This window comes from Chlorocebus sabaeus, chromosome 9 (assembly GCF_047675955.1).
Source record: "Chlorocebus sabaeus isolate Y175 chromosome 9, mChlSab1.0.hap1, whole genome shotgun sequence".
NCBI lineage: Eukaryota > Metazoa > Chordata > Mammalia > Primates > Cercopithecidae > Chlorocebus > Chlorocebus sabaeus.
The window spans coordinates 37,072,309-37,092,839 of record NC_132912.1 but is presented as its reverse complement, the minus strand read 5'-3'; the positions used below and the strand labels follow the sequence as shown (position 1 = coordinate 37,092,839).

Sequence of the window (20,531 nt, the reverse complement as noted above, 5' to 3'; positions counted from 1 at the left end):
CATAGTAATAATCTGCCTACAAAGGTCCCTGTCAGGATTAAATGAGAAAAATACCCACGATGGTGCAGGTAGTTCCTGCTACATGTTAGATGCTCAGCTGATACACTAGTTTTCCACTTTCTCTTGCTAGAGAGTATCAGATTGTTGACATTTATTTTTGGTGGGAAAAAAGGGCACAAATTTTGAATGCTCAGCATATGGAAGTAGTTCTGAATTCTTAAAGTAGTGTTTCTATTTTGAAAGGTCAATGAGGGAAAGAGAAAAGAAATGGTATTACTTGTGCTGGTCTCAAAAGATAATTCCCCAAAATGAAGGCCTCAGAAGCAAACATCTCTCTCTGCCCTTCTGTCTCTGGCCCTTCATTGCCCCCTGAGACTAGGCATAGACTCTAGAATCCCTCTTCCCCAAGGTGAGTCATAGAAACCAGAACCACTTTTCCCCAAAGCCAGCCATAAAACCTAAAATTATTACTCTAACCCTGGCCATAAAGAAATGATCTGACTTACTTGTTTGATTGTAGATCATTGGACCCCCATTCCAGAGAGGGTCCTACCTCATACCCAGAAGGAAGGGATGCTGTGCAGAGAGGTCAACAGCAACCCAGAACAGACAAGCCTTGCTGGGTTTCCTCACTCACTCCATTAGCATCAGATCATATCCCTTTTGTTCAGTTATATTTCTCCACAGCTGTCCATATTTTGTTGAACCTCAGCATGAAAATGGACAGTTTCCCATCTTTGGGTCTGCATTCTGAAGGTTCTCTTGTCATGTAACACACACTGATACAATGTATATGCCTTTTCTCCAATTAATCTGCTGATCTGTCAGCTCATTATCAGTGAACCTTCAGAGGGGTGAAGAGGAACTTTTCCTTTGCCTCTACGCTTGTAAATAATGAAACTGTATTTTAAATCTTGTGCCTCTCTCCTGACACTCATGCTGGTAGCTCAATCTTTCCTAACATCTGATCCAATCTGTCTTGCCAGGCTCTCTGATTCCCTGTCCACACCCTACTCCCACTTGCCCTTCTGTAAATTTTTGTATCCCAATTGATAAAGTGCTAATTGGATTAACAATTTGATGTGAATAGGGTTAACATAGATGCATTTTAAAGAGCTACTTTATGGAGACTCTCCTTTCCACTTTAGTTTATACCTAGTAAGTAGCGAGGCCAATTGTTGCTCTTAAACCTAGCAGGAAAGAAAGCAACTACCCTAGTAGTTGTTCAGAAAGTGGGGTAAGTACAGGTCTCAGTGGCCCTGTGATGGGGGATGAGGCCCAGAGTGGCGTTAGGGACACTAGCCTTGTAGACTTTAGTATTTTGCCAAATAAATCATTGTAAGTTTTAAAACAGCCTGAGTACAGAAAGAAAAGTGAGGCACCGAAAGAACTATAGCCCCTAAAATAGACTAAATGATATATATAAACGCAGTTGTCCCTTACCATCTGTGGGGAACTGGTTCCTCCAAGGGGCAGTGACCACCTTCGGACACTCAAATCCACAGATGCTCAAATCCCTGATGTAAAATGGTACAGTGTTTGCATATAACCTATGCATATCTCCTCTTGTATACCCCAAATCATCTCTAGACTGCTTTTAATACCTAGTGCAATGTAAATACTATGTAAATAGTTGTTTTACCATATTGTTCAGGGAATGATGACAAGGAAAAAAAAGTCTATACATGTTCAATACAGATGCAAATAAAATTTTTTTTTCAATCTGTGGTTAGTTGAATCCATGGATGCAGAACCCACAGATGCAGAACCCAGGATGTGGAGGGCTGACTATATCATGCTGCAAGAGGAAACAAGTATTCTTTATGAAAGAATTTAAAAGCGAATTACCTAGAATATTAGTGGCAATTAAAAAAAAACCACACAATATGGTTGATAAACTGAAGTAACTAATTACACTTTCAGGGCCATGTAATTAATATCCCAAGTGAAAAGTACATTTAAAAAGCTTTACCATTTAAAATATATTTTAATGATTCTCAATTTCAAATAATTTCTTCTTCATTCTAATTATGAAGCTTTTATTGGTTCTTATTTCTGGAAGGAATTGTTTTTTATTTGGAATGATTCTGATAAAACATGATTGAAAACTATATGAAATATGTTTGCTTTTAATACATTTAGAAAGATGAAGTTGTTTATTTTTTGGCAAAATAATTTTGTAGCAAACATACGATTTTATTCATTATTACAAAACATTCAAGCCAGTATCTTTACTCAAATCTAAGAATGACTGAGGAGCATAAGAAGTTAACTAAGAGCTAATGACCTTCCGAGGACACTGAGCTAGACAAACGGAAACTTCTGAAATGCTTTGTTAACGCCATTCTCTCAATATTCTTTTTGTTGTTATTTATCACTAAAACTGTTAATATTCAGTTGAGTCACACAGTTGAAATTTGGACCTTGATAACTGAACTCCAACATGGTGAAAAGCAGCAGGTCGTTTCATTTAACCTTCTATCACCATCACAAATACTTGTGCACACTCTCTTTCCACAACATTCTGCCATTCGCCGAGCCAGCTGTTACTCAATAGAGCTGGTGAACAGGGAAACATCCTGCAAAAGAGGTTTAGTGAGCTGCACAGATACGGCATGGCAAGAAATCTTCCACAACAAATTAAAAATGGGCCCTTCTTCTTTATAAATTTTCTTTTTCTTTTGAGACAGGGACTCGCTCTGCCACCCAGACTGGAAGGCAATGGTATGATCGTAGCTCACCCTGCAGCCTCAAACTCCTGGGCTCAAGTGATCCTCCCGCCTCAGCCTCCCAAGTAGCTGGGACGACACAGGCACACCACCCTGCGTGGCTAGTTTTCAAACATTTTTTTGTAGAGTTGAAGTCTCACCAGGTTGCCCAGGTTGGTCTCAAACTCCTGGGCTCAAGAGGTCCTCCTACCTCAGTTCCCTAAGTGTTGGAATTACAAGCATGAATCATAAATGGCACCCAGCCTACTTTTATTTTTCAATAGCAGTTGGAACGGTTAAGTATCTGGGATGACTAACAAGGTGACAGTTGGTGAAGAAAACCTTTTCCTCAGTGGGATAAACAGAAAGATAGGGTTTCAACATCAGAATGTAAAGTCAGTTGGGAACAATTAAACCAGGACACATGCAAAAGGATGGAAGTTTCTTGCTTTTGGTCAAAACACTATGATTATGAGACTAAAGTGGTAAAGATCACAATGTTTCAAAAAGCAGGGAACCAAAATTACAAAGGTATCATTTTTATACTGTAATTTCAAAAGTAAGTTCACTTTATCTAAAAGAGGTATTTCTGAGGAATGTGCAAACTACATTTTAAAAAATGAATTTTCACTGCTTTATAGTAGAATTTTACAGATGCTTTACCTTCACTGCTGATTTATCTTTAACTCACAGTGATTTATAATTTTTTTGCTGCACATTTTTCTATACCTCAGCTTTTATGTCAAATAGTTCATGATTTGTAGGTACAAATACATAAGGTTGGACAGCCACGGATCTTTAAGAAGTCAAGTATTCCCTTGTTATGCAGATAATTATTCCCTAACATTTCTGCTGGTAAGTCTTGACTGTTCCTTGTTTCTTTAATGAAGACACACCTTTCCTGAACATAGAGGGACCATCTACAATATTGACACTTTGAAGAAAATAATAAAAAAGAACATGAAGTCCCAGGCACTGGCGGGTACTGAGGTGACTGGTTTGTGCCGGTCACCTTTGAGGAGCTGACCAGATTAGCTGTCTGTGAGTTAGCTGGCATCTACAGATCCTGTCGTGTGACTGATGCCATCAGATTCTGACCTGAGCCAGTACCAGGAGTGAAGGTAGCGGAGTTTGAAAGCTGTGGTGACTACTTTGGATTCCTTTGCCTTTGAATTCTGCCATCCTTCTTCTCCACCAATATGTTTATTGCCTTTTAGTGATGACTACGAAACCTGGGTTGAAGGGAATATCTACTCTCATCCACAGATGAAGAGTATGTCAGTTATCTTTCCCATCTCCTTGGAGATGGAGTCATGACACAGCCCACTGCTTCTCCTTGCCTCGAGGCTATGTGTGCCTGTGAGCGGTCCCCTTAGGCAGATCCTCCCATTCCAGAGGCGGCCTCCTGGCTGACCATCCACACACACTCCCCTCAGATTGTAGGTTCACCCACTTGCTGTCTTCCTACAGAACCTTGCCCAGCTGGCCCCACCCTGTGCTCTCTATTTCCACCTCCTGTTATTTGGTGCTGGAGAAATCCAACCATTGTGAATGCTGGACAATGTTCTAAGTTCAAAGTTTCTAGTTCAAAACCGATTCCACAGTCTATTTACTTGTGCCTGAGAGACTCTTGGTGGCCCAGGTTCCTTCCCCTGCTCTTCTGAGGCACTCTCCCTCTGCCCCACCCCTGCCCTATCCCCAGAGCCATCTCTCTCTTGCCAATGATTTTTGACACTGACTTCATGGAAAAAAGAGAGGCTATTATGTGGGAACTCATTCATTATCCCTTTTATATGTAAACTCCCTTTTTGTCTTTGATTATGCCACACAAATGAGTTTATAAAAACCTTTTCTGTAGTGGGGAAAAAGAGGAGAAGTATTATAACTCTAAATACACAATGCTCAAGTCCTGACACATTAAAATGTACAAAAAGGTGCATCTGAAAATAAGGAAATGGAGTATTCCCAACCCTCATCTGGAGGCTACCCTTCCTTCCAGGCCCCTTGTGCCTCAGGGATCCTGCACCGTTGGTGAGCTCCCCAGCTCTCAGAGAGGCTGGCCTGTGACCATCCTATCTAAAAGGAGCTGCTCAGCCCCATGCGATCACTTGCTGTTTTCTCTTTCTGCTTCATTGTCCTTCGTGGTACTTACCTTCATGATGATATTACATTATCTGTCTCCTCCCTAAAATGTCAGCTCCAAAAGAGCAGGGCTTGTTTTGTTACTGCCAGGGCCACAGTCTCCCGATCAGCAGCTGGCAGTTGTACAACATATTTTTTACCAAAGGAGCAAACTATTAACTCTCAACCATACTGACATGCCTTCCTTCTGCTATGCTATTGCTGAACACAAAAACAGAAAAACAACAGCAACAAGAAAGAGTCATTAGGCCCTATCTCCTTCCTTTTCTTCCTGAGACAATCTATGGTAGATATGCACATACACACTGCCTCTACTCATCCATTTCTATTCTTCCCTCAAACCTCTAGAATCCTGAAGTTCTATTTCGAAGAACTAAAATGCCCCTCAGTCAGAAGTCAGACTGAATGCTTAATCTGCTATCTGAAGTCCTCCACCAATTCTTGGTATTAACACCTCCAGTCCATAGACGTGAAAACAACGTTTCTTGCAAGATCACAAAGCAGGTATTGAGAGTTGGATTTTCACCCAGGTCTATCTGGCACCAAAGCTGCTCTCCCTCCATTCCAACACACTGAACTTAACTAAGTTGTTTAGCAATTTATCTGTTTACATGTCAGTCTCTTCCAGTGGCCGGTGAGTGCCACATAATCCATCTCAATGTTGAGAAAAGAAAGATCATTTTGAACAACCTTTTTCCAATCAAAATGCAACTGTTAGGAGAGAGAGACATGTCTCTCTTCTAAGAGAAATCTACAGCATGGTCACTGGAGAGGTAGTTAATGAACTCACACATAGCAATGCGCAATGCCCTATAGAACTGTATCTATGGTCTTCTTTTAACGGAGCTTCTGGTGACCAAATCAGGCTTACACCAGAATCTGACTTTATTGAAGCAACAATTATACAACAGATTTAATGACACTTTTAAGCAGTGACAAAGTAATTTTTTGATGCGTAAAAATGAAGAAAAAAATGACTAAGGTCTTTCATAATTTTAAAAATAATACACATTTCTTAGATACTTCTTAATCTTACACCACCTTCTTCTAAAACTGACAACACTAAAGAACATTAGGACTGAAAGAAAAGTCTAAAATGCTAAAGGAATTTCTAAATTCCTCATGTGGCAAGTCCTGCTCCTTTAGTAAACTTGATAATGCATCAGTGCTGAGGTGTAATGATTTGGATCTGAGGAATTTTCTTTTTGTGGGAGGCTGGGGGAGGAGTTCCTCAGAGAAAACAAGACAAACTGCATTACATGTATGATAGAGAGTAGACGTCTGGCTTTGTTGTTTCTATTTATTATACTGCTGGAATGAATTTGAGCAAGATAACAATCCTTCGGCCTTCCTGGCCATAGTTTCCTGTCTTTAGCAAGAGAGGATTAGATTAGATTAGTGTTTCTCAAAGTAGGGCTTGCAGAACCTCAAGGAGGGTCCCAAATACTCTTTTCATACTCATATCAAGATTGCCTTTGCCTTGTGACGACATTTGCACTTGTTGCGCTGTGGGGTAAAACTTCTCTAGCAACTTAGCCAAGTAAGTTAGCGCCCACAAACTGTTCAAGCAGTCCTATACTTCACTGTGGCACTCTCACAGCGGAACAACAAAAAAGCAGTACCAAATTTTAGTTTTATAAAATTTTGGCCCTTGAGTACATGCCTTTTTAATATTCTGTGATGAAATCGTTTGCAGTCAAAGTACACGTCTGCTTCATATGGAAATAGGACTGTTGTCCTGAGGACAAGCACTCGATTCAGCCCTGAAGCTGACCTGGCTACTTTTTTCATGGAATACCATTTTTACTTGAAAAAATGGCTGACAGACGTATGTTGAAATATGTTGAATGAACAAATTAAGACTTGGGTATCTGGCAGACATTTTCTCAAAAGTGAATGAATGGAGCTTGGCATTACAAGAAATAACTTCTAACAGTATTTGTTGCCAATGATAAAAGTCATTTTCTTTCAAGTGGCAATTGGAATTTTGGAAAATCTGAATTCACCACCAGCAGCTTGAAGCTTCCCAGTAGTTACTTTTCAGATAAATCTGGTGCTTATGGGCGCGGTGGCTCACGCCTGTAATCCCAGCACTTTGGGAGGCTGAGGCGGGCGGATCACGAGGTCAGGAGATGGAGACTATCCTGGCTAACACAGTGAAACCCTGTCTCCACTAAAAATACAAAAAATTAGCCGGGAGTGGTGGCGGGCGCCTGTAGTCCCAGCTACTTGGGAGGCTGAGGCAGGAGAATGGCGTGAACCTGGGAGGTGGAGCTTGCAGTGAGCCTCGATTGCGCCACTGCAATCCAGCCTGGGTGACGGAGCGAGACTCTGTCTCAAAAAAACAAACAAAAAACCAAAAAAAACTGGTGCTTACATTAATGAATGCTTTTAAAAATATTGTACAATGAAGTATATGGGAGATTTGCATAACACACTGAACTAGTGTTTTCTAAATGACCAGTTTAGTTTAATGTCACATGCATGAATAAAAGAATCACTCAAGTATGAGACCCAAAATGTAATAGAATACAAAAGTACATGGACAGGGTTTCAAATTTCACAGTACAACTAAACTGAAAGAAGTTTACGTCTGACAAATTTTGGCGTAGCATCAAAGAAAAATATCCATGATTATCTGAAAAGCCTACCAAAATATCCCCTTCCTTTCTGACTATTGGAAAGTCGACTTTTTAAAAAACATGTCAACATATACAATATCACAACTGACTGAATGCAGGACTAGCTATGAGACTCAAACTATGAGTCTCTTTAATGAAGCCAGAATTTAAAGATATTTGCAGAACATAAATCAATGCCAGTCTCATTATTATTATTATGTTTTTACTTTGGAAAAATATTTAGGTTGGTGCAAAAGTAATTGCGGTTTTTGTCATTAGTTTTATAGTATAGCCAATTTCGTTAAACTAGGTTATTTTTGTTAAGATGTAATGAGCTTATTGTTATTTCAAAATAAATCCATAAATATATTTTTCTTTTTATGATCACTAAATACTGACAGATACAACTCATACAAGCAAATGCTCTTTAGAGTCCTCATATTATTTTTGAGAGTGTAAAAGGTCCTGAAGCTACAAAGTTTGAGAGCAACTGAATTAGATGAAATCTAACTTACTACGTCTTTTGAGATTCTATAATTGTGTGTGTGTATGAGTGAGTGGGTAGGTTTGTGTGAATGAGAATAGAAAATCAAATCGAGAAATGTTTTACTTTTTGTTGTTAGGTTTTATTCCCTTCACCTTTGTTTCCTTGAGAATATAACATGGCAGATCAATAGGAGAGAGTTTTGATAATAAGGTATTAAAAGGTAATTCATCCTAACACAAATATTTATTATAATTAAAATATCACTAGCTGTCAATGTTAGAATATGAACCAAATAAAATGCTTGACAAAAATGTTATATAATGTTTCAGAAACTTATCTTATTTGAATTTATATTTATGGAATATCAGATAAGTTATATTCAAATGACATTTATATTTTCCCCCAATTTTAAGAAATATCATCACAAGATACTCTTGGTAGTATATAATCTTTTCAAAAAACAGAGCAGTGTTTTTAAAGAATTTGTTTTTTTTTTTTTTTTTTTTTTTTTTTTGAGACGGAGTTTCATTGTTGTTGCCCAGGCTGGAGTGCAATGGCACGATCTCAACTCACTGCAACTTCTGTCTCCCCGGTTCAAGCAATTCTCCTGCCTCAGCCTCCCGTGTAGCTGGGATTACAGGTGCCTGCCACCCCACTCAGCTAATGTTTTGTATTTTTAGTAGAGATGGAGTTTCACTATGTTGGCTAGGCTGGTTTTGAACTGCTGACCTCATGTGATCTGCCCGCCTCAGCCTCCCAAAGTGCTGGGATTATAGGTGTGAACCAGTGCACCCGGCCTGAAGGATTTTTTTAAACAAAAAGTATTCAAAGTCATTTAAAATTATTTTATCCAAACAAAAGTAATCACAAGTTGCTCTTCCTTATTAATACAAGTTAGATGCTGGAATTCTATAAATGTTTTTAGGATTTTGGTGCCCATTAATTTAAAGACAAGAGCAATATGTTTACTCTATTAAAAGCATTACTAGATTTATGAATTTCTATTCCTATTGCTATTGGATTTTTAAAAACAGAAAATGCCTGTCCTTTATTTTTGGCTGCATAACATCCTAAATATCCCGGTCAAACTACTTTGCTTTTATCCCTGCTCGACCCACCATGCTAACCATCTGCATAAATAAAGATGCAAGCATCTGCCATATTGCAAATGGTCTCAGGGGCAGATGTTTCCATCCTTGTGTTCATGTCACTGGGGCTGGGTACATTATTTGAACAGATGTACACAATCTGAAAGTGTTGTGTCCCACAGTGAAATGTCTCCAACTGCTTTCTATCACAGTACATAAATGCTATTTGCACCTGCATTTATGTTAATGATATAAACGCAGCAGGGGTTCTGACAAAGTGAGATGTGATGCTATGAAATATATTTACATGGTTAATTGGAATTTCCGAGAGACTCTGCTGCCAAACGGCCACACTGGCAATGATACATACCCAAGTAAATTATCTGATTACCAGCCTGCTTTTTAAGCCACAGAAATACAGCTATTTCGGCTGGCCACAGTGGCTCACGCCTGTAATCCCAGCACTTTGGGAGGCAGGCAGATCACCTGAGGTCAAAAGTTCGAGGCCAGCCTGGGTAACATGGTGAAACCCCGTTTCTACTAAAAATACAAAAAATTAGCCGGGTGTGGTGGTGTGTGCCTGTGATCCCAGCTAGTTGGGAGTCTGAGGCAGGAGAAACGCTTGAACCAGGGAGGTGGAGGTTGCAGTGAGCCGAGATCGTGCCATTGCACTCCAGTCTGGGCAACAAGAGCCAAACTCCATCTCAAAAAAAAAAAAAAAAAAAAGAAAGAAAAGAAAGAAGAAAGAAATACAGCTATTTCAAACAACAAAAATAATCATAATCTAAATTTACTAATATTTTAAACTCTAATATTTTATTTCAACTTCCATATATGGCTGGTCTACTTTATGGTTTTAGGCTACCCAGGTCATTTCCATTTATTCTAAAAGGATATTTCTACAGGCATGTGTGTGTTTTCCATTTGTTCTTCTGTCAACAGTATAACATACTAATAATACACAATGGTATTTTGTAGAAGTTATTACATTGGAACGTTCCAATTTCCAACATTAAGGAGTTAACCAAAACCAGCTTGCAAATGTCAATCTGTACTTGCTCTGCAGCATAAAATGGTACCAAAAGTCCAAGAACAGCATTTACACCACTTGTTAAGATCAAAATGTTTCCATATGAATATCACATATTTGGAAACATAATATTTTGGTAATACACAGGGAATGATATTTTCCCTCAATAATGAGGTCATAAAGCAATGTTAACCACTAAATTCAAAGCATCGAATTACAGTGGTACTCCTTGCTACTGTGCGTTCAATGTGAGGGCTGGAGAGTCACAGATCTTGCAACAGTAGTTTTCTTTGTAGCTTTACCGAACTAAGAATTTATGGTCACCTTCAAATAATATATTACTTTATTAACTTGAATTTTGTAATATTAACTATGCACAGTCATTTTATCTGAGAAAAACATCATAAAAAATAGTTTTTATTCTGCACATTATCCTGATGCTTCTACTGTGCTTTCAAAGTTTTTACAAGGCGTATTCATATACAGTTGATTCTTGTTATTCGCAGATTCTGTATCTGTGAATTTCCCTAATTGCTAAAATTTATTTTTAACCCCAAAATCAATACTTGTGGTGCTTTCATGGTCATTCATGGACATGTGTGGAGAACAAAAAAGTTTGAGCCACTTCACATGCAAATTTCCAGCTGAGGCAGAACAAGATGATGTCCTGCTTTCTTCCTTCAGCTCTCATACTGTAAACACACATACTTTTTGCATTTCAAAAACTGCCACTTTTTTTGGTCTATCTTGGTGATTTTACTGTTTACTTATGGTCTCCAGCATAGTGCTGGGTGCTGTCTAGTGCTCCTACACACAAGACAAGTGTGATGTGCTCTACGGAGAAAACACTTGTATTAGAGAAGCTTTGTTGAGGCATGAGTTCTAGTGCTTTTGTCTCTGAGTTCAATGTTAAAAAATTAACCCTGTCTATTAAAGTATTTTTTTAACAGAAATACACTTATAACAAGGCCATGTATCAGTTGTTGACAAAAATGTTGTGATTAGAGGCTCACAGGAACCTAAACTTGAATATCCCCTGGGAACAAATGGCTCAGTATTTGCTAATTCAGTGTTCCTAATAACCTTCTAGAAAATAAATACTACAAATAATGAGAATGAGAATCAACCATACCTACTGCATTTGACCGTTACAGGGCAAGAATTACTATCCCCATTGGAAAGACGAAGGGACTGAGGTTTACTGATTTGGCCAAAATCACAGAGCCTAAAAAGAAGCACATAACAATGACCAGAGCTCAGCTGTCCAGGTCAGTGTTCTTCCACCAGATGGAGAGGAAAGGGGAGATATGGGCAAGGAGGAAAAGAAAAAAATAGAGAGCTTAAGAAAATAGCTTTCATACCATGTTCGAAACAGTGAAACTACGATTAGATAACAAGAGTAAACCACTTTCAGGTTAAATCCCCATAAAAGGAAACCCCTGCTTGGATAGGCAGCCCAGTGTTATTAATTACAACAGCTGCAAGAGAGAAGAGCTTAGTTTGGTTTTACTTTCCTCCGCCTTTGCTTCTTTTGCTGTCTCTTCAAAGGCAATAAATACTTGTTAAATGAACATTTGCTTTCATTGGCTTTAGAATTCCATCCACTTTGGTGCTTCATTAAAAAAAAAAGATTACAACATTTTCACAGCATCAGATGTGATTTATAAAAACTGTTTCAGGGTTTAAGACATTTTATACATAATTTAATATGCATTTGAGAGACTACTACATGCAGGGGTGCTTTAAACCCTCCTAAAGACAGAAAATTCATCAAGAACTTTATAAAAGACCTAACTGACACTAAGTCCAAAATAAGATCTTTTCCCCAAACTTTAAAAATGATATGAGTATTAACTAGCTCCTCTCTAAGTGTGCCTTACTTGAGTTCTAATATCCTATATTCATGAATACCAAAATGTTAGGTCTGTAAGCTATAAGTATATACTTTTATGTCTGCAAGACATAGAATACATTTTTAGACAGTATCATAACTATTTATTTTTTATTGAATCAGAAAATCTAGGGTTTTTTTAAAGGATTCACATATGAATTCACATGATAGACAGTAATGGCCTTGGCTGTGCAGTCCAATCATGTACAGATTTGGGAAATCAGTAGTAGCTGTACAGCACATGTTCAGCTAACTGCAGTGGGTCCAGAGGGGGCCGCCTCTGTGTCTGCCTCAAAGCATTTGCTCTCTCTCCATCCCCATTTCTTACTTTTATGAAATAGAAATAGCACTCACAATTTGAAATCTTCCTTTAAATAATTATGTTATGTTATGACAGAGTTGTTATGTCAGAGTTGAGAAAGTGGTAGAAGAACTGTATAAGAAAACTTTTCTACCTGCAGAAGATTTGTCTAGGAAATGGCAAACTTAACTGTAAGGCTGACAAGTGACTAAGAATTGAGAGACTCGGTGGGGCACGGTGGCTCAGGCCTGTAATCCCCGCACCTTGGGAGGCCGAGGAGGGCGGATTACGAGGTCAGGAGTTTGACAGAGTTGAGAAAAGTGGTAGAAGAACTGTATAAGAAAACTTTTCTACCTGCAGAAGATTTGTCTAGGAAATGGCAAACTTAACTGTAAGGCTGACAAGTGACTAAGAATTGAGAGACTCGGTGGGGCACGGTGGCTCAGGCCTGTAATCCCCGCACCTTGGGAGGCCGAGGAGGGCGGATTACGAGGTCAGGAGTTTGACAGAGTTGAGAAAAGTGGTAGAAGAACTGTATAAGAAAACTTTTCTACCTGCAGAAGATTTGTCTAGGAAATGGCAAACTTAACTGTAAGGCTGACAAGTGACTAAGAATTGAGAGACTCGGTGGGGCACGGTGGCTCAGGCCTGTAATCCCCGCACCTTGGGAGGCCGAGGAGGGCGGATTACGAGGTCAGGAGTTTGAGACCCAGCCTGGCCAACATGGTGAAACTCCGTTTCTACTAAAAATACAAACATTAGCCAGGCGTAGTGGCTCGCTCCTGTAGTCTCAGCTACTAGGGAGGCTGAGGCAGAAGAATCGCTTGAACCTAGGAGGTGGAGGTTGCAGTGAGACAAGACTACACCACTGCACTCCAGCCGGGGTGAAAGAATGAGACTCTGTCTCAAAAAAAAAAAAAAAAAGAATTGAGAGACTCCACTAAAACAGACTCACTTGACTTAAATGAAGACGCATTCCTGACCAATGAACAATGGGGTTTGCACTAACCAACTGTGTAGGAACTTAAAATTCATTCTGACTACCCAAGGTACAAAATTCAATGATCAACTGGCATAATCACAGTGAACTACCTCTTCTTAGCCCATAAAACACATACATTGTCCCTGTCAGAGAATCATTTGGTGATACTGCTCACCTGTGTGAGTTTTCTTATATGGCACGTAAATAAATTGACTTGCATTTTTAATTAGTGTGGTGACTGTCTTTCACCAAATCTAAATAGTTGGCCTTATTACGTTGTTTTCATGCCTCTTTTTTGAAAAACACAGTTTAGTTCATCATTTGAAAATATCAGACAAAAAAAGGAATATGGAAAACTAAATCGTATCCCTAAATCCTGAAAGAATGATATAGAAAACTACAACAAAACAAGTCTCATGAACTTCTCAAAATTCTATAAATTATATTCTCACACAGAAAGGAATAACAGTGACACTAGGTTATAATAGAAAACCTATAATGTAGTATAACTTATCATTAGAGTGATAGCACAATGTTAAATCTCTTTATCTGAAATTAGATAACATTTAAGTAGAAGAAACCAGAATTTTAAATTTGTTTTCTCCGTTAATAATGCTGCCAGTTCTTCCTAGCTTTAAACCCCCTGGCCTAAATTCCACTTGCTTGACTTGTACATATATGTTAATATCCTGAACAAATGTCATCTCTTCCATTGTGTTTCCTGACCAGCCTCAAAATCTTTAGCTTAACCAACTGTTCTTTCATTCTGATTTTCAAAGTATGTCATACTCACTTCTAGTACAGCATTAGTCAAGCTTTATTCTAGTTAAGGACATGCATATATGCTGTTCCAACAGGATTTTAGAGCCTAAAAGCTCAGGCTCTGTATGACTTACTTTTGGATTCTTCACAGCATCTGATAGTTCCTGGTACAAATTACCTTGGTGATCATTAAACCTGCTTCTACCATATGAACTTTGTTTGGGGACAGTATGTTGGTACAGCATGTTTTCCTTAATTTAAGGCTCACAGTTCTGTTGGTAATGTCTTATCTAAATTTTATAGAGAAATGCATATAATACGTGTGTATGTGTTTGTAAGTTGGAAATTCAAAGGTATCATAATTTATAGCTAGCCATCAATGGTTTGTTAAATAAATCAATCTGCATTTAATAAATAGCATGTGCCCAGCAAACTTCTCATGTCACACAAATTATGTACATGCAATTAAACAAATATATATGTAATATATAGGTATACGTGTGTGTGTGTATATATATATCCGACAAAAAAAATATATATATATATATAGAGAGAGAAAGTCTTGTTCTGTTGCCCAGGCTACAGTGCCATGCATGGCATGATCACAGCTCACTGCAGCCTCAAACTCCTAGGCTCAAGCAATCCTCCTAGCTCAGCCTTCCAAGTACCTGGGACTATAGGCATGAGCCATCACGCCCAGCTAATTTTGAAATTTTTTTTGTAGAGATGGAGTCTTACTATGTTGCCCAGGCTGGTCTCAAACTCCTGGCCTCAAGTTATCCTCCCAACTCAGCCTCCCAAAGTGCTGGGATTACAGGTGGGAGCTGCTACACCTAGCCATAAATTATATTTGATCATAAACAGAACCATAATAAATCTGATGCTTTTGTTAAAACATATTAATATTAACCTAAGACATACAGAAAGCATTTGAATGAATGAATAAATTAACGAATAACTGGGCAATTCTTAGGTGTTACACATATTCATATACATAATTTTTCCTTATAGATGTAATTTCCCATAATTTAAGTTATAATTTCTGCTCACTTTGGTTTAAAATGGCTTTAAGCATTCATATGTGTAATTAAGCATAGTACTTTTGATCAGAGAAGAAAAAGGAGATGATCAAAAATTATTAGAAATATTCTTTATAAATTTTATTTTATTTTATTTTATTTTATTTTATTTTATTTTATTTTTTTTTTTTGAGACGGAGTCTCACTCTGTCCCCCAGGCTGGAGTGCAGTGGCCAGATCTCAGCTCACTGCAAGCTCTGCCTCCCAGGTTCACGCCATTCTCCTGCCTCAGCCTCCTGAGTAGCTGGGACTACAGGCGCCCGCCACTGCGCCCGGCTAATTTTTGTATTTTTTTTAGTAGAGACGGGGTTTCACCGTGTTAGCCAGGATGTTAAATTACAAATTATTCTAAATTCTTATAGAAATATTCTTTATGAATTAAATATTCTTTATAAGTATTCTTTATAAATATATGTTTTCTATAATTTATATAAATATTCTTTATAAATTTTATGATAGATCTGGGTTCAAATCTTGGATCAGTCACTTACTTGTTGGTGGTCTTGGCAAAAAATACCTAATCTTGAACTTGTAAAATAAGGTTTACGTCTAACTTATTGTGAAGATTAAATAAAATAAAGGATGTAAAGTTGTAGGCAGAATGATATCACACTGGAGACACATGATTTAGGTTTTTAAAGGCTATTACATCTCCTCTGTCAAATTCCAGGATTGGGCTTAAGCATCTTTAGTCCCAGAAAAGATTGGTGAGGAGGTTCACTTGAGCTCTGGGTAGGGCAAAGGGGTCTTACTTTCTGGTCAATGGAAGTATCCAAGCTTATGTTATAGCCCAGAGAGGTAGACATCAGAACAAAACAAACTGTGATGAGAATCAAAGCAGCCAAGAGGTGTGAGTGCTTTCTCCCTCTGTATCAGCCAGAGCCAAGTGGCTCGTTGTTTACTCATATAGACTCACCTTTTTAGAGCCTGAAAGGAACACTTAGTCATTCTCGATTTTTAAATGAGAAAACTAAGGCTCAGTGGCAAAATAACTTTGCCTGGGGTTCCACAGCTGTTTGGAGGCAGGTCTGGAATGGAGTCCAGCTTTCCTGATACTTGTTCCATTATTTTTACTGCTAAGCCTCTCCTCGCTTACTTGGATAAAAGAAGGTAATATCAGCTTGGACACCGAATATCAAACCCTTGATCAGCTACCTAGGGCTCCACAAATCTTCTAGAGAATATATACCAAAGAACACTCAAGGAAAACACATGCTCTTGATTTCTAGTTGGGGTTTCCCATCTCCTTCCTTGCCCTAGTGTTCCCGGCTGGATTTTGTGTGAGTCTCAGGGACTCTCACTCTTCCCTGGGATAAATTCCTGGATAACAATCAAACTAAGCGGTCTGCTTCCTGCTTACTCCTCATGGGTCTCCTTGGAGCAGTTTGGCCTTCCAAGGTCATTAGGCATTCCCAAGCAAGAGGCAGCCTCATGGCCATCTCACTGACCAGTCTCAAAGATGAGGAGGTCCCAGATATTAATAATAGCCATTAAGAACGGTAGTTTTATCATCATATCAGTGCCTACTACGCAAATAACAATATGCTGGGTGATTTACATATGCTATTTCCTTTAGTCTCCACCTATCCTATAGAGTGGGACTTATTATCTTCATTTTATAGATTTACAGATGTGGAAGCTGAGGTCAAGTGATATACCTAAGGTTTTACAATTAAGTGGTAGGACTGAGTTTCAAATCCAGATTCCATGAGCTCAAGAGTTATGATACTACCCTTCTCACCGACAGAGATCAGAGTGTCTGCTCTATTTAAGGGCCCTTCATAACAAGTTCCCTCCTTTTACTAAAAGCTACATGTTCCACTAAGACAGCCTAATTTTGCCTCATTAAAGATATGTCTTTTTTCTCACACACATCAGAACTTCTCTTCCGTGTGGAAGAGACTAGATGGGGCAGGGAAAGACTGGTATTTCTCCCTGGGGTTAGAGTGTACCCTTTATGGTGAGGATAATTTAAATACTCTTGATTAAGAAAGGACTCTACCTCCATCTGGAGGTCCAGGTTCTTCTGGAAGGTCCAGAAGTGCCTGTTAAAAAATCATTATTTTATTTTTTATACATTGTATAGAGTAAAATAGTTTTTCTATTTCTTTTAAAATGGATTATCAGGGGAAACAGGTCAAAGAAATGTATACATAAATTCTATATCCTCTAAGTGTATGTCTACAGATGTGTGTATGAATATGTATGCATATATTCTTCTACTCACTAAAATACTTGTGTTATTTTGCTTCAATAAAGTCAATACTTTTTAATTTCATTGATATCTGTTAGTGCCAGTTAACTGCCAGTGAATAAGCAGGGCTCTGTGAGTTTTAGGTGGAATGAGATGGCCCTGCTCTCAAGGAGCCACAGCCTAGAAAAGGAGACAGGTCCTTAAAACTCAGGAATCCATATACACTCAAATTATTTACCAAAAGAAATGAGTTTTCATATATAATTATAATTTTTGTTTTTAATTCTAAGAAATAAGTTACCTTATGATTAGAGGTCAATGATATTCAATGTATTAAATTAAAACTATAACAGACACATCACCATTTGCTTCAGCAGTTTATCTTACCTTCATCTTTTGGTGGTACTGCTAAAGAATTCTGCATTATGATGTACTGGACTTGAATAGTATCTTTCCTAAAAATAAGCAAGCACAAATAAGTATTAGAAAGTAATTGAGAGAGCATGTTAACGCATACTAAATATAGAAATTCTAAGCTGTTTTTTAAAGTTTGTTTTATAACTACACGAGTAATACAAAATGCATTGAGTTATTAAGAATTGATGTTTTTATTTCTTCTCATTTTTCTACAAACAGGATTTTATTGGATGTACTAGAATGGGCTTAGAGACAGATGCAACGACACATCAGGGGTCTTACTCACATTTCTGCTCTCATGGGGTCATGTGTAAGTAGGCAAAGTTAGGATTCTCTGAAAATGTACTCTCTGATAATTGATTCATATACTTTAAGAACAAATAGCTAAAATGCTTAACAGTTTAAAGGTAATATAATTGCAATATAATCATTTGATGAAATATAACTCAGTCATTAAAATGCAACTGTGAAGATTACATAGCAACATAAAAAAGGTTAATGATGCGATGCACTGGATGAACATGCTAAATGACAGACACCAGCATTACAAATATACAAAAAATAAAGGCACAGGAAAACACATGGAAGAAAATATGTCAATATATAAATTTACAGTGTGTTTGGTGATGGAATTACAGGTGTTCTCCCCCATTCCCCACATTTTAGCTATTTTCCAAATTGTGAGTAATGTAGTATTCCATATTAATAAAATATCTGAATAAGGCAACTCAAATCTTTGAAAAATAGAAGTAATTTTTTTTATAAGTTCTTAAACAAAAAAGTGTTTCTAAGCATGACACCAAGTACAGAGCCCATTAAGGTAAAGACTGATGAATTTTTCGGTTTAAATTTTTAAATATTTTTAAAGTAAGAAAATTGGACAAAATTAAAAGGCATGATTACTACTTCTAGCCAAGATGGAATAACAGAGACCAGATTCATGCTTCCGCCTGAAACAACCAAAACACAGACAGAATATATGAAACAATGTTTTCAAAACAGTGAACATCAGTGATAGAAGCAGGAGGCAGAGAAATTCTAGGCAGACAGGGGCGGGTCCCCCGTGAAACGGCACCTTCAAGACAAAGTAGCCTGAAACCTGCAGCCCAAGGTGAGAACTTCTATCCCTGTTTGCCTGTTCTCTCCTGATTGGTTCTTTCTGAATAATGTCTTTTCACCAATCGAATGTTGCCTTTTCCAAAGCTACCCATGGCTTGCCCTGCCCCCCATTCTGAGCCTATAAAGACCCTAGACTCAGTCAGTAGAGGAGAGAAGCAGCTTGACTGAAGAGAAGCAACTTGACTTCAGAGGGACGGCTGCACTTCAGAGAAGAGACAGCTTAATTTTGGAGAGATGGTTTGACTTCAGGGAAGACTACCTGACTGTCCCGTCCTTTCCAGCTCCTCTCTCCGCTGAGAGCCATCCATCGCTAAATAAAATTATCTGCCTCCACCATCCTTCAAGTGTTGGCACGACCTCATTCTTCTTGGACACCACACAAGAGCTTGGGACCCACTGGATGTAGGTACCCAAAAAAGGCTGTCACACTAGCCCTTGCTGGCGGAGTATAGACGCCCCACCTGACAAGACAAGGGGCCCACTGAGCTGGTAACACACTGCGGTCCACAAATGGCAAAACTAAGCTAAGAGAGCACTGCAGCATGCCCTCTGGGATTTAGGGGATCACTCCCACCTGGGCACCGCCGCAAGGTGTGCATGGAGCGTGCTCCTGCCGGCACCCAAAGCAACCAGCCTGATCCGGCTCTCATTTGCTCACGTGCTCCCTCCTGCAAGGGGTTGAGTGTGGCGGGCTAAGTAAACAGGGCATCCCCATTGCAAACCTGACAAAGGGGTCAAGAAAAATCCTGCATCATCATGTCAAGAAAAACTGATCCCTGAGAGCCAGGAAACAATTGCAATGAGCCCTATGGCAACAACTGTGATGAGCTCTATGTGAGGAAAGATCCTTGCAGAGATTTCCAGAATACTGGAAAAGAGGGCTACACACAGACAGAGCACAACAGAGAGGGTCCTTGCTGGGTTATTTACCTTTGTAATGATCAACACAGGCAAGTGAGGAAACACCCCAAGACCAGGGAAAGGTTCAAGGTACACTACAGTCACAGAAGAACAGGAATATTGCCTGTTGCCATTAGCTAGGGTGAAAAAACTCACAATTCACAAAGGAATGGGTAGAGTACACAGAAGGGTCTTGCCTTAGTAGGGGGGAATACTTAATTCTAGACTGTGTATTTCTCTGGTTTCACATAAATCTTAAATCAAGACATGAAAAAATCAAACTGTTTCAAATTATTTTAACTATGTACCAGAACAAATCACAAAATATTTATAGAAATACAAAAATATCTACCACCAAATAAAGTAAAATTCATAATGACTGACATTTAATGAAAATTATCAAGCATGCAGAAATGCAGAAAAATATGATCCATAATTTAGAAAACAATCAAAACTTACCAGGACTGACACATATTAGAATTAGCAGACAAGGACATTAAGTGTATAACTGTATTTTATATGCTCAAAATGTTAAGTACAGGTAGAAAAGATACGAAAAAATTCACATAAAATTTCTAGAGATAAAAACTATAACGTATAAGATGAAAAATATACTGCATGAAATTAATGGTACATCAGACATGTCAGAAGAAAATATTAGCAAATCTGAAGACACAGCTATCGAGACTACACAGAATGGAGAAGACAGTAAAATTAAAAAAACAAAAAACAAAAATCAGAATCGAGAGCATCAGTGAGCTGCAGGCCAACTTTAAGAAGATTAATATGCCAGTATTTGAAGAGGGGAGA

The 20,531-nt window shown here is 38.4% G+C and overlaps 1 protein-coding gene across 35 annotated transcripts in view; it reads right to left on the bottom strand.

Annotated features, from left to right (window-relative positions):
* The window catches only part of ZNF438 (zinc finger protein 438), a 177,765-nt gene that overhangs the window by 14,785 nt on the left and 142,449 nt on the right, over window positions 1-20,531 (bottom strand). For 27 of the 35 annotated variants that reach the window (XM_073018873.1, XM_073018896.1, XM_073018885.1 and 24 more), the window contains 2 exons: window positions 17,673-17,740; window positions 1,444-2,579 (listed from right to left, as the gene is read on the bottom strand). In XM_073018873.1, coding sequence (XP_072874974.1) covers window positions 1,444-1,558 — 115 coding nt within the window. In that variant the 5' untranslated portion in view covers window positions 1,559-2,579; window positions 17,673-17,740. Of the gene's footprint in view, window positions 1-1,443; window positions 2,580-17,093; window positions 17,137-17,672; window positions 17,741-20,531 lie in introns of all 35 variants that reach the window. The other 8 variants (XM_073018899.1, XM_073018900.1, XM_073018901.1 and 5 more) reach the window with 2 other exon arrangements.